This window comes from Rana temporaria, chromosome 1 (genome assembly GCF_905171775.1).
Source record: "Rana temporaria chromosome 1, aRanTem1.1, whole genome shotgun sequence".
In the NCBI taxonomy this organism is placed as follows: domain Eukaryota; kingdom Metazoa; phylum Chordata; class Amphibia; order Anura; family Ranidae; genus Rana; species Rana temporaria.
The window spans coordinates 575,320,247-575,335,397 of NC_053489.1; the positions used below are offsets into that span (position 1 = coordinate 575,320,247).

At 41.8% G+C, this 15,151-nt stretch overlaps 1 protein-coding gene across 9 annotated transcripts in view; it reads right to left on the reverse strand.

The window, feature by feature from the left end:
* EXOC1 (exocyst complex component 1) overlaps nucleotides 1–15,151 on the reverse strand; it is a 113,019-nt gene that overhangs the window by 53,011 nt on the left and 44,857 nt on the right. For 6 of the 9 annotated variants that reach the window (XM_040334744.1, XM_040334722.1, XM_040334730.1 and 3 more), the window contains 3 exons: nucleotides 10,805–10,858; nucleotides 4,182–4,322; nucleotides 448–553 (listed from right to left, as the gene is read on the reverse strand). In XM_040334744.1, the coding sequence (XP_040190678.1) occupies nucleotides 448–553; nucleotides 4,182–4,322; nucleotides 10,805–10,858 (301 nt within the window). The remainder of the gene's footprint in view (nucleotides 1–447; nucleotides 554–4,181; nucleotides 4,323–10,804; nucleotides 10,859–15,151) is intronic. The other 3 variants (XM_040334747.1, XM_040334746.1, XM_040334738.1) reach the window with 1 other exon arrangement.

The window sequence follows — 15,151 nt, forward strand, 5'->3', positions numbered from 1 at the left end:
TTTAGTGTCCGCCTATCACGGAGGCCCTCTCGTCCTCGGACGAGAGGGCCTCCGTGATAGGCGAACACTGAACACAGTGCCTCCTGGGAAGCTGAGTGTTTCCGCCTATCACGGAACAGAAGACGTAGAAGGCGCGGCTTTTGAAAAATCGTACGGCCGCGATTCTGCATGTCTTGGGATAAGGTAAGGGCACAGTCTGGCATGTAATGGGGCACAGTCTGGCATGTAATGGGGCACAGTCTGGCATGTAATGGTGGCACCGTGAGGCGAGGCATGACTAGTAGGAAGGGGGTAGTCTTATACGGCGAGTATATCCCAAAACCAACATTTTGGCTGGAAAATTAGGGGGGTCGTCTTATACGCCGAGTCGTCTTATACGCCGGCAAATACGGTATGTTATGTTGTTACAAACACTTCCCATAAAGTGTGTTTACTCATCTAGCTTACCAAACTTTTTTCCTTCTTTGGTGGCACCGGTCATCTTGTTCTTAGCCACCTCAAAGAAATCCCTGATCTCTCGGTCATATAACCGCACAATGTAATCAATGTAGTTCTGCAAACAAAGGAACACAAACATTCATCAAGTTTATCATCATTATTATAGAGAAATACATTTCCTTTCAGCTTTGAAGGACGTCATCATTTTGTATAGAAAACCAATTTGCTCCGGTGTTCTGTCGAGAAGTGCCCGGCTATCGAATAGTGCCCGGGTGGAACTGTGCATGAGCTGCAAGAAGCCGTAGAACAGCTGAATTTACAATCAGCTATTGTCTTGCGTAGCCAAGGCACGTTAATGTAGAAGAGGAGAGGATATTTACAAGGAGGCAGATTTTTCAATGATGGGCAGTGCTGGGGGACGGAATTTTTATCAATGGCAAAAGAAATCTGCAAAATAAATCTTTATCCGATATTCATTTTGAATGCTTACGACGCGTGTCTAGTCAATTAAAGGGCGGATTTTTCTATATTAGGTAAAGATTTTTAGCAGATTTGTTTGGCCATCGATAAAAATTCAGCCCCCCCCCCCCCCCCATCATTGAAATATCCTTCCCCTCATGTAAATATCCGCCCTTCTCCTAGGCAACGCGAGAAAACAGCTGAGCATAAACTCAGCTTTTCTGAGGCTCTGTTCTGCGCATCCGTGGCACAGTTCCGGCTGGGCATTTTTCGATAGCGGGCATTTCTCGACAGGACACCGGGACTTGTTTGCTGTGGAAGTCACTTCCTCAAAGGGCCAGGCCATTGCCTAAACTAAGGCATGCACCTACAGGCTACAGCAACCATCACTGGTCTGCTTTGTTTAGACAAGCAGGAAACAGAAACTAAGGAATCCAACTGAAATCAAGGCCCAGCTTGAACAAGTGAGAAAAAAAAAGCTAGCCTTGCTCAACTGGGGTGCCACAGCACACTGGGGTGCCGTCAAAAGACGGCACCCGACATTAACATATAAGTAGCATCATGGAAGCTGGCTTTTTTCAATGTGTATTTGGAATGCAGTCAATTGTGCATTGTTCATACGATTACTGTGATAGCCATTCACAGTGATCACTAGTGTTAAGCTGGCCATAGAGGATTCGAACCATGTATGGGCAGGTTGAATGCACTCAAGTTGATCAACTTGGTTACAACCAGCCTGCTGGAATTTACATGAGATTATCAATAGCGGCTGTTATAGCCACTAGCAATAATCACTCTGCTGGAAAAACACAATGGCTCGGCGGGAGGGAATCCCGTGTCAACACCGTCTGTGGATATGGGGGACTCAAATGATTGCAGCAAAGAAATTTGCTCTGTCTATAGCCAGGCTTAGAGAAAATAAACTGGATCTTCTTTGTGTTGCTAGAAAAAAAAAAAAAAAAAAAAGTCTGTCCATGTTAGAGCCGGTTCACACCTATACTCAAAGCAATCACCAGACTATCATTATGACCAGACACTCCCTGTCGAATATTCTTTGGTGAATAGCCAGTGAGGTTGGAACTTTGGAACTGCTTGCTGTGGTTTCTACTTTGTGTATGTGCTCTCTTCTGTTACATTACTATGGAAATCAACAGAATTTCTGAAGAAAAACTAAAAGGTAATGGCTCTGTATACAATTATATTTTAATGAGTGCTCAGAATTCAGAGAATTATTGCTCATCTGCTTTACATTTGATATAAAAATAGGCATGGTCATATGTCAACAAGCGCCCTTTAAGAAAGGCCAGTCATTAATTAGGCTTAATGATACATTTTGCTTCCAGCAATAAAACTGTGTTAATCAATAATGGCTTGTATTGAGAAAGATTCCCTGGTAAAAGCAGAGGGGAAGTAGATTATTGATTAGATAATATGAAATCTGGCATGGATACATGCTTCACCACATCTCGATTATCACACTTCCTGATTTTAAATGAGCTGTAAAAGTTACAGAATGCCTTATCTAGTTACTCACGAGTCTATGTCAAATGCAAAGTCTCAATCCTAGAGTTTGAATGGAATATATGGTATGATTCCCATACTAATTTACGGGGTGTTGCAAGGAATATAATTTCTGAGTTTTGAACATATTGTGTTTCTAGTCCCAACGGTCAGATAAGCTGAGGCTTGCAGTGTCCTGGGGGGGACAAGATGCCCCCCTCAGGAATGTAATCTGTTAGACCCGACTCTGCAATGTCTACGAAATTCTTTGATTAGCCCCTCCACAGACAAAAGGGAAGTGCTATTGCCAACATAATTACAATGATCAAAAGACTAGCCTTGGAGATTATATGGGCAATATCGCCCCCAGACGCTAGGTATAGCAGGACAATCAGGAACAATGATGTGAATCATGGAAGTGCAACGATTGGTCGAACAGCAGATATGGGAGTGTGTTTGAATGATGTATGGATGAGGTCCTTTGTATGGAAGAGGTCCTTTAAAAACAGGGCGTCTGTAAATGAGCTCCCTATCTGTTCCATTGAAGACCTATGCTGAAGCCACATGGATCTCTCTGAAGGCCTCATGGAAGCCTGGTTTATTGCATGGTTTACAGGGTATTTGTAATAATCTGAACCTCCACTCTTGGACTAAAGCTGACCATACACTAGTAGAATTTTGTTCAAAAAGAAAAAGCTGTGTGGATTTTTTTTTTCTCAAACAAACTGAATTCTAACAGTGAATGTGTTTTTTGTTGAGGGGGGTGGGATGTACATATATCAATGCGCATATGAAAGACACAAAAGAAAACTGTATAATACACCTTAGATTCCAATCAAGTAGCAGGTCTAAGCAAAATAGTATGACTTTTCATATTTAAATGCAAACATCATTCTACTGGTGTATGGCCAGCTTTAATAATATAATAACAATCTGCCCAATGGGGGAAATTTGATAAACAGCCGGCTGCCCTCTCAATGACTTAAACCAATAACAGAAATATACCCTGGGACAGGCACCAGGAAAAGAAACATTTGAGGGATTTTGGTAATTTAAAAGTTAACAAATGTTTTCATTAATGAAATTCATTATTCTACTTAATAGTATCCCTCTAAGGTGTTTTTGCTTTACAATTGTAAGCCGATTTAAGTCATATGGAGAAGGATTAACCTATTTTTTCCCCTGGGGCCTGTCCCAGGGTATATTTATGTGTATGGTCAGCTTTACCTCTCAGGGGGTGACTTGCCATTTGGATTACCCACTTGTGTTCTCTCCCTCTTAGAGCAGAAGTACCCAAGAAGGCTTACCGAAGCAACTTCACATCGCCTAAAGATTTTTTTTTTTTTGTGGAAACACACTGATTAAGCAAATATAACTGCTATATGGAGACATTCCGTAATTCTGTTAGCATTTAAAAAAATAAAATAAAAATGCATGACTTCATCTGTAGCCATTTGATTTTTTTAAACTGCCCAAAATTTTAAAACGCTGCTTCCATATGACCATGGCAACACATGTCTTTTCTATACAAATTGACTCTGGAAATACAACTTTTTTGTTCATGTGACTAGCTCACGACTGATTTTCATTACATGGACTGACCATGTGGTTGTAACTGGTAGCTCTTCCCACTTACCGGAAATTCATTTGTAAATTTTAACATAACAGGAGCAGGTAAAACATATGAAGACATTTGCTAAAATTCTCAAAATATATGTTTATTATAAATCGACCTAGAGGATCTCAATATGAAAGGAAATGCATAAAAAAAGAAAAATACAAACCTTCATAAGTCCTTCATATCTGGCATATTCTGTGTTTTTCAGCCACTCCATCAGTTTGGCATATCGTAGAAGATCTCGGTGGAAAGGATGATGGTTTGGTAGGGTAATTTCAACTGAAAGTGTGGAAGTCTGATCGTGACCCTATGTACAGATCACAAAGAAAAACACATTTTTATAGCAAAACCTGCACCCCACTTCCACCTTCTTTAAAGATGAACTCCAGGCGAAACGACTTAAAGTGATTGTAAAGGCTTGTTTGTTATTTTAAAAAAAAAAGTTATATTTACCTGATCTATACAGTGGTTTTGCTCAGAGCAGCCCAGATCCTCCTCTAATCTGGTCCCTCTTCGATACACTCCTGACTCCTCCCTCCTGTTGAGTGCCCCCATAGCCAACAGCTTTTTCTATCGGGGCACCCGAGCCAAGTCACAGCTCTGTATGTCCATTCAGACAAGGAGCCGCAACCCGGCCCACCCCCGCCAAATGCATCAAGCTAAAAAACCTTCTGCCTTTACAACCGTTTTAATATAGAGGTTAAATACATATATGTGGTCTGTTTTACCTGCCAAAGTACTTCTATTTCTTGCCATCATGTTTCTGAGATATTAATGTTTATACTGAAGTTGACCCCTACTTTACTATGCACAAAACCACCTCTAACAAAAACTCTTCCTGAGCAATACCAAACCCTCAAAAGGAACCCATTAACAATTAGTAAACCCCACACCTGTCTCTTGACCAGTCATCCAACCCCAACACTTAGCATTCCTCATACAAATATGCCCTTAAATACACCCCCCACCCTCAAACACCTAACTCCTTAACTAAACCCCAACACTAAACTCTTTTGTATACTTACCTTAACCCGCTCTGGGAGTGTCTGTGCCAATTATGTACAGGTGTTGCACCAAAGGCATGCATTGTTGAGAAAAACACCAGTGTAAACCGATTCAAACCATCAGCTGGGTAAAACATGGTGCCCAGTGACTGGGTCTGGAGGAAACCCTTAATCTTATAATCTTCTTGCCATGGACAAAACACCTTTATGACAAACACCGGCCAATTCACGGAGAAAAATTTCACAAGCCCCCATGTACTGCAATTACGAATACATTTGCCTTTCTGAAGCATGCACACCCTGCAAGTTGTCACAGAGTAAAACTGCTTGGTACACACGGGAAAGCTTCTCATAAATTAGTAAGGTGTTTGTTAGAGATTCAGGAGTAAGCCTTTTACTCTAATTGGGCTTAACTATGAAATACCTGTCATGGGCATTATGCTTGTTCCATTAATTATGCATTTTTCTAGAATGGCTCACTCAAATGGTATTAATCAGATATATACGTGCCTAAGGTGCTGTAAACAAGTCATCTTATATAAAATGATGCCATGAATTTTTGTAAACAAGTCGTCCCATGTAAAACGGTCCCATGAATTATGGGGTGTTTAACTGCAACAGAAGAGCGATAAAGTCCATAAAAAGGTCCTCTAAAAAGGTCATCACCAAGTTCATCGTTTTCTAATCTCTTCTACAATAGTTTACTTGATCTTACATACAAAAGAGCATAAGGAACCTCCATCAGCATAAAATGATAGGTTTTTGAAAATACAACACTGGCTCTCCTCATAGGACATACACTGGGGAAAATAATTATTTAATCCCTTGCAGATTTTGTAAGTTTTCCCACTTACAAAGAAATGAAGGGTCTAAAATTTTAACATAGGTTTATTTTAGATGATAGAGACAGAACATCAACCAAAAACCCAGAAAAAACACAGGATACAAATGTTATAAATTGAGTTGCCGTTCAGTGAGTAAAAAAAGTATTTGATCTCCAAGCAAAACATGACTTAGTACTTTGTGGAGAAACCCTTGTAGTCGATTACCAGGTTTGCACACATCTCAGGAGGGATTTTGGCACACCCTTCTTTACGGATCTTCTCTAAATCCTTAAACCAACTCAAAGTTTCAGCCTTCTCCATATACTTTCTATAGGATTAAGGTCTGGAGACTGGCTAGGCCATTCCATGACCTTAATGTGCTTCTTCTTGAGCCACTACTTTTTTGCCTTGGCGGTATGTTTTGGGTCATTGTCATACCAGAAGACCCATCCTCAACCCATCTTCAGTGATCTGGCTGAGAGAAGAAGGTTCTCATCCAAGATTTTAAAATACATGGCCACGTCCATTGGCCCCTCAATGCGGCAAAGTCGGCATGTGCCTTTAGCAGAGAAACAGCCCCAAAACATAATGTTTCCACCGCCGTGATTGACTGTAGGGATGGTGTTCTTAGGGTCATAGTCAGTATTTTTCTTCTTCCAAACACAGCGATTTGAGCTCAATTTTGGTCTCATCTGACCTCAGCACTTTTTCCCAATCCTCCTCTGAATCATTTTAGATGTTCAATAGGGCCTGTACATGTGCCTCCTTGAGGAGGGGGACCTTGCGGGCGCTGCAGGATTTCAATCTATGGTGGCGCTACTGCACTTTAACAGTTCATGGCATTTCTATGCTTGAATATAATATTACAGCTGAAAAAAATAAATAATGTATCTATTCCCATGATGCGGTTAGGTTAGAAAATGGTTGACAATTTCCAAAGGGTTGTGGATCATTAAAAGAAAATTTTCCCAACTACGATCCCAAATTCTGATCAAATGTAAATAAAGTGAGTTAATACGAACTTGATGCTGTTGTGGCCAGCCTATTAAGGATAAGGCCTCTTGACAGATAAAAGATTGCATTGGTCCGAATCACTTACTGTGCCATAACAAAGGTTCATCTATTACAGCCTTTCAATACATGCCATCACTTGTTAAAAAAAATCATGAAAGACAATATCATTTTCTACATTGTCCTATACAGGCATTTCCAAGAAAAAGTAATTAGTAGACTACGGTTATTCCATACTCATCACCGCAAAAACATTTCCAGCTTTTATACAAAACAAGCATTTGTCTTTCCCGGCTTTAATTTTCATTCCATAGGTTAGTTCAGCATTCATAATATAAAAAGACTTTAGTAGCAGCCACCACAAACTGATAATAAGCACTTTCATTTGACTTTTGACTCATTTATAAAAAAGTGGAACAAAAAACAAATACAGTACAACTACAATTAAGTGAATTTCCAACTTAATACAGATAATGTAACTACAATGCTAGATTTACCCTATTGGTCGTGTTTACCGTTATAATCAAAAGTTAAAGTAAAAAGGAAAATCACAAATTTTGGGTTGTAATAGGACAGGAATAAAGAGAAAATCTTCCAATAGAGAAACTAATTCTGGTGACACTACGGCTTTCCCTCCCTTTGGAGGAATTTCCTCTCTTCTTGTTTTGGCTTCGGGACAGGAACGAAAGGAAATCTCTGAGATGGAATACAGATGGCAAAAAAAAAAAAAAACTGATGGGGTTATAACCCTCCCTTAGGTTTTCCAAAAATAAAAAAGATTTTTCTTTAGCAAAACTTTAGGTAGGTCCCTTTGTATTAAACCAGGTTTAGCTTCAATGCAAAAGATAACATCATTTATTAATGGAGTGTAAATGTGTAAAGCAGAACCTTCCATGAGGAAAATAAAGTCTGCTTCCCTGCCAGCCCCTCAAACAAAATTAACATTCAAAATAATAAAAAAATAAAAATAAAAAAAAAAACACAACACACACGATAAAAAATACCATGATCTTAACTTTTGGGAGGCACGGGTGACATCACTGTGCCTTACTACTGCCTCCTAAGGCAGCGAGGCACTCAAAATTCTGCGAGAATGCTTTCCACCCCATTGAAGGAGTACATTACTGCAGAATTTCGAGTGGCCTGGAGGCGGTGTCGTCATCTGCAGCTCCCAGGACAGAGGTAGGTAGCTTATCGTGTTTCTTGTAAAATCTTTTAGACCTCTTTCACACTGAGGCATTTTACAGGCACTATAGTGCTAAAAATAGCGCCTGCAAAGGGCCTCTCTTTTCACTCCAATGTGAAATCCCGAGTGCTTTCACACTGGGTCGGTGTGCTGGGAGGATGCTCAAAATAGTCCTGAAAGCAGCAGTTTTGAGGTGCTGTAGGAACAGTGTATACACCGCTCCTACAGCTCCCCTGCCCACATAAATCGATGGGCAGCGCTAAATCGGCACTTTGCGTTTTGGCTTTTTTTTTTTTAAAGCCCATAAACTGAACTCTATGTTAGCCTATGTGCCCATGCACACCTGGGTGTTTTTTAGTCTTAATGAGCTTTACAGTTTATTGGCTTTTTTCTGAGCGCCCGAAACTTGCATTCAAAGTGCAGTTTTTCGGCGGAAAAAAAAAAACACTAAAAACTCTTAAAAACGCTCAAAAACGCTGGCGCCAGTGTTTTTTGGCGTTTTTTTTTATCCATGGAAGAAAAAAAAAAAAGCTACACTCAAAAACACTGATTAAAGCTATTGCAAAAACGCTAAAAACAGTTGAAAGGCTCCCTGCAAAGCTACTGGCGTTTTTTTATAGCTTTTATCAGCTTCACTGTGCATGGAGCTTTACTATTTCAAGATTTATTCACAGCAGATTTGATTGGGTGGTGGGGGCTGGCAAGGAGGCAGGCCTTCCATTTGCATGGAAGGTTCACTTTAAGTTGCACATATATTTTCCTAGCTTGCAGGGTTTTTATAAAGAAGGCGCAATTGAAATTTGAAGATCCAATAAGATGAGGAACCCAACACCTTGAAAAACCCCCAAATCCTTAAAGGGGTTTTCCACCTTTTTTTTAAGTTTATTAAAAGTCAGCAGCTACAAAAAGTGTAGCTGCTGGCTTTTAATAAACTGACACTTACCTGCTCCACGGCTCCAGCGACGCGCCGGCCGGGGGTCCGTCTTCATTCTTAGTGTGGGCACCCGGCAGTGACAGCTTTCGGCTTCACAGCCGGGCACCCACTGCGCGAGCGGCGCCGTCCGATTGGACAGGCGCTCGCCTACAGGGAGGGGCTGTGAAAAGGCGATTAAGCTAATCGCCTTTCCAGCCCCTCGGCGGAAGGAGGAAGTGGGACAGGAAGTCCCCTTCTCCTGAAGCCCCCACTCCCCCCCCAAAAAAATTACATGCCAAATGTGGCATGTAAGGGGGCGAGGAGTGGGTTAAGCGGATGTTCCATTTTTAGGTGGAACTCCTCTTTAAAGTAGAACTGAAGGCAAAACTTTTTTTTAATAAAAGTAAATAAATACCCCTGTCAGGATTTTTTATATATATACCGTGTTTCCCCGAAAATAAGACCTACCCCGAAAGTAAGCCCTACTGTCATTTTTAGAGAAGGCTGCAATATAAGCCCTCCCCTGAAAATAAGCCCTAGTTTGGGGTTGTGTGGTCTAGACTGTGTATGTTTCTTTGGTTAATACCTTTGTTGCGGCACTACTCAGCTGATCCCTGCTGCTCTCCTCCTCCTCTGTCAGCGCGTATCTCGGCCCCCCTCCCTCTGTAGTGCTCAGAGCAGTTAAAGACCATTCAGGCTGTACATGGAAGCACCAATCGGCGCTCAGCTGATTCTCCGCTGCTCTCCTTCTGCCAGCTGTCAGCGGGGGATATCGAGCCCCCCTCCCTCTGCAGTGCTCAGAGCATGGAAGACCGATCAGGCAGGTCACGGAAGGACCAAGGAAGGCGCTGTAGGAAGGTACAGTGCACACTTTACATTGTATTGGGGGCTCTAATACAGTGCATTTTATGATTTTACAGGCACTTTTAACTCCGTTCCAGGAGATGGGGAGAGAAGACAGCACATGACAAGCCCTACCCCGAAAATAAGCCCTACTGGGTCTTTTGTCAAAAAATTTTATATAAGACCCGGGCTTATTTTTGGGGAAACATGGTATATATATATATATATATATATATATATATATATATATATATATATATATATATGTGTGTGTGTGTGTGTGTGTGTGTGTGTGTGTGTGTGTGTGTGTGTGTGTGTGTGTGTTGCATTTCCATTCACTTTCTGTACCCTTTGGAGAATTTCCCCTCTATGCCTGTTCTGGGAACAACCTAAAATGTGTGATTTTCTTTCACTTTAGCTCTTGGTGATAAAGGTAAACAGGACACAAAAGGTGGCACAGCAAGCAATAAAAGCCTGACAGGCGTTTTAATCCCTCTCCACTATCCAGATCTAAAAATAACAACTCCAGGCACACACTAAATAAATGATTAAAAAATAAAATATTTACTATTAAAGAACTTGTAATTCTATATAGGCATTCTTGAGTTTTACAAAAAAGCTGTTATAATGGACAGCCAGGCAGGCAACTCTTATTTCGGGTTCAGCAATTCAGCTTCCCAAGTCAGATCTCCACTCCAGCCTGCTCACTGCATAATTAAATCAGCACACCATCATCATGTCCATGTCTATGCAGTGGGCTACAGACGTGCAATCGCAAGACTGGCTGAACAGAATTTAAAATCTGGCAAAAACATATGAATTTCAAAAGTGTTCCACTTTATTATAAAGAGACAAAAATCTAGACGTTTACATTTGATTACACAATAAATGGCAGGCTATTCCACACATATTGTTAGCACTGGAAATTTGCCACGGGAGGGCAGAACAGAATATCAACCATACAAACATTACACAAACATTGCCTTCATCTCCACACAGAGTACTCACTGCCATAGAGAGATAGTAGGACCTGCTATATAAGTGGGGGAACATCTGAGTAAACTAGTAGAAGATAAAATATAAAAGTTTCACATAGAAAGAAAAGAGAAAAATGCTAAAAAGTAGGCAGGAAGAATAAAATATTGATGAAGTTATAACCTAATAAACCCAATGTGAACCTTTGGGATTCTCCACTACTGGGAGCTTGGTAATGCAAATACTGATATTGAATCCTGCTCTACCTCCTCAAGCCGCTGCAGGTAAATCGACCTCAAAAAAGGGGTCAAATACCTGCTACCGCCACTGCACGCAATGGTTCCTCCTGCTAGTTGGTATATCCTGTAGGCTGTGGCGTACAAGTCTGCGGAAGGAAATGTTGCATATGCTGGAAAGAGCACACACCTGAAAGATCCAGGCCACCAGAAAGGTAAGTATAGTCCTCTTCTTTTATAGGGATGGCCTTTTTTTTTTTTGTAAGTGACGCTATGGTGACCGTGTCAAAAATACTGAAGCCAGGGACTAAAATAATAAAGCTAGAGATGGATAACATGCATGCTAAAAAAAAGGACCGAAAATGCAGCAAAATAACATATGCCTCTTTTATTAGAAGTGCATTGCTTTACCTTTTTACAGAGCCTCTTGTAAAATCCTCAATATTAAATGACAGCAATTTGATAGCGCACACTTTTTACATCGGCTTTTAGGCTCGGTTCACATATATACAAATTGGATACGTTTTAAACTGCAACCTGATTCGCATGACAAACGTACCAAATAGAGGTCGACCGATATATCGTCCGGCCGATTTTTGGCACTTTTTAATTCATCGGCATTGGCCGATTGTTTTAAAAAAAAAAAAAAAGCCGATTTACTTCAGCGCGACTTGCACTGAATTCTGTGATACAGAAGTAACTTGCAAGTTGCCTGAAGTTTGTGGAGCGACTTGTCTCTGGGCAGCCTGCCAAGTGTGAGAAAAGAATACAATGGCCCGGATTCACAGACAGCAGGCGCACATTACGCCGCCGTAGTGCAAATAATATACGCTACGCCGACGCAGCGCAGAGAGGCAAGCATGGAATTCACAAAGCCAGTGCTGCCAAAACTGCGCTGGGTTTCGAAGGCGTAAGTCGGCGTAGGTGGAAGTGACCCATGCAAATGAGGCGTTATCTCATGCAAATAATGGGCCGAGCGCCAGACAGATATGTATCACCAACTGCGCATGCGCCGAGACGAGGACGCATCTCTCTACGCATGCTCATAACCACGTCGAAACAACTGCCTAAAATACGCCGGATCACTGCCTGCGGCGTGAATGTAACCTACGCCCAGCCACACACACGTCCAACGTAAACTCTGTAAAATACGCCGGATCACTGCCTGCGGCGTGAATGTAACCTACGCCCAGCCACACACACGTCCAACGTAAACTCTGTAAAATACGCCGGATCACTGCCTGCGGCGTGAATGTAACCTACGCCCAGCCACACACACGTCCAACGTAAACTCCGTAAAATACGCCGGCTTGTGTTCCCTGGTGCAGACCTTTGCATGTCTGCTGCTGGGTTACACCTCCTTTATGGGGCTTAACTTTACGCCGGACGTACAACTTACGCGCACATGGTGTAGCCTGCGTCGGGCGCATGTACTTTCGTGAATCGTCGTATATGAATAGAAAATCACATGCGTCCAGCCTAAATATGCGGCCACGCTACGCCGGCGTAGGCAAGTTACGTCGGCGGGATGAAGCCTGTTTTTAGGTGTATCTTAGTTTGTGGGTCCGGCGCACAGATACGACGGCGCACATTTGCACTTACGCGACGTATCTTGAGATATGTCGGCGCAAGTGCTTTGTGAATCCGGGCCAATGTTGCTACTTATCAATGAACCGAACTCTGTAGAAGTTCTCAGTTTAACCATTTAAAGACTAAATCTTTTCTGACACTTGTTGCTTACAATTAAAAATCCTGTATTTTCTGCTAGAAAATCAATTAGAACCCCCAAACATACATACATACATACACATACACATTATATATATATATATATATATATATATATATATATATATATATATATATATATATATGTATATATATATAGAACTAAAACACAGAACTTGCTTTTATTATTTTTTTCTTCGTCCAAAAGTTTTGATTACCTGTTTTTGTACCTGTTTTTGTTCCTGCTTCCTGATTCCCTTACCGAAGAAGGCCGGGGCAGCACCCGAGAGCCGAGGGAGAAATCGGCTTTGGGTGGCGACATCGCGGGCGCCCAGGACAGGTAAGTGACCATATATTAAAAGTCAGCAGCTGCAGTATTTGTAGCTGCTGACTTTTAATATTTTTTTTTCCGGCGGAACTCCGCTGCTTTCACACTAGAGCGGGCAGGCGCTATTCGGCTGCTAGCGTGGCGCTTAGGCAGCAGTGCCCATTAATTTCAATGGGCAGGAGTGATGAAGGAGCAGTATACACCGATCCAAAGATGCTGCTTGCAGGACTTTTTTTAACGTCCTGCCAGGGCACCGCCTCAGTGTGGAAGCACACGGGCGTTCACACTGAGACTGCAGGGGAGCCGTTTTGCAGGCACTTTACAGGTGCTATTTTTACCCCAAAAGCGCCTGAAAAACACCCCAGTGTGAAAGGGGTCCAACTGTTAGGTTTTATGAGATGAAGGGGACATTTTTTTTTAAATCGGCCTAACCTATCGGCATCTGGGACAGCCGCAATCTGTTTTAAAAAAAAAGCCCTGTACAATTTTAGGTCCGGTTCAGGAGCGAATTCAAGTGTCATAAATTTGCACCTAAACCGTTGAAGAAAAACCGCACTGGACTCTTTTGAAAAAGTGCAAGAAAACCCGGACATATGTAAACCAAAGCTGAAAGTAGTAGATCCTGTAATCTTTTTTATAGCATAAAATATATATATATATATTTGCTTCGCAGCACAGAACAGAAAGCACTTTAAATATTTATGTATACATGTCATTCTGACACTGTAAAGTAGTAACAGAGTTTCAGAAAATGTGAAGAGCATGGCGGTAGTCCTTTAGCAAAATATATAAAAATAAATGGAGATACTCCACAGAACTACATAATGCTATGTGCTCCACTCAACGCAAAGGCAACAACTCGCAGATATTCTACAGAAGTCTTCAAACTGGAAAACCATTAAGCTGTCCAGAGATGTGCTCTGTTAAGCTGCATTACCAAATGTGGCTCATTAGAGCTTTTTTTGTTACAGCAGAACTAAATGCATTTTACAACAGACTGCAGGCAATTATCACAGAACAGATATGTAGGGGGTTATTTACTAAAGTAAAAATCTGGTGCAACTCTGCATTGAAACCAATCAGCTTCCAGTTTTTTTTTTGCTAAAGCTTAATTGGACAAGTTGAAGTTAGAAACATATTGGCTACCATGCACAGCTGCACCAGTGCATCCGTTTTAGTAGATCTACCCCATAGTGTCTCTTTTGCAATAAAATACACCTACCTACCTGTCTGCTCTCAGTCTTCTGCAGCATGCAAGTTCAGCTTACATTGCTGGCAAGGTCCCTGTGTGGCGGGATGACCAACTCCTACACATACACAGCAGTAACATCATCCCACGCAGACAAATGGGGATGCCCAAAGACCGGCACATGGGGAGGAGACGCCTTTACTGACAAGGGATCTGGACAGTTAGAAAGGAGGCAGTATATTGTCCTTAGTTCCGCTTCAACTCAACTTCTAAGGATTATGTCCTATTTATCAGAAAGAGGATGTACAGTATTTGTTGTGGCTGACATGTCCCATTAAAAGGAAACGTGTGCGAAGGGAAGTTTGGGAGGCTGCCATTGTTAACACTACTTCTGAAAATACTGACCCAATTATTCAATACCGTTAATAGACCTACCTGACAAAAGTATGCTGAGAAGGACTTCTGTTATTCTCATTTTTTTCAGACTCTTGTTCTGGTTTTAAACGTATTAAAGACCATGGGGCAGGATAACAGCCAGGGATCTAACATCTTCAGAAAGAGATGAACGATGCCAACCCTCCTTCTCTATTGACTGGTTGCTTTAAAGCGGAGGTCCGCCTAAAAAAATAAATATTAAAAGCTAGCAGCTACAAATACTGCAGCTGCTCACTTTTAATAAATGGACACTTGCCTGTCCAGGGTGCCCGCGATGTCGGAAGCCGATCAATCGCTCGGCTCTCGGCTGCCCCCGTCGCCATCCTCGGTGAGGGAATCAGGAAGTGAAGCATTGCGGCTTCACCGACCGGTTCCCTACTGTGCATGCTTGTGTTGTGCTGCGCGTCATCACTGGTCCCTGCTGTCTTCTGGGATCTGTGTGTTTCCTGGGGGTGAAGTGGTGT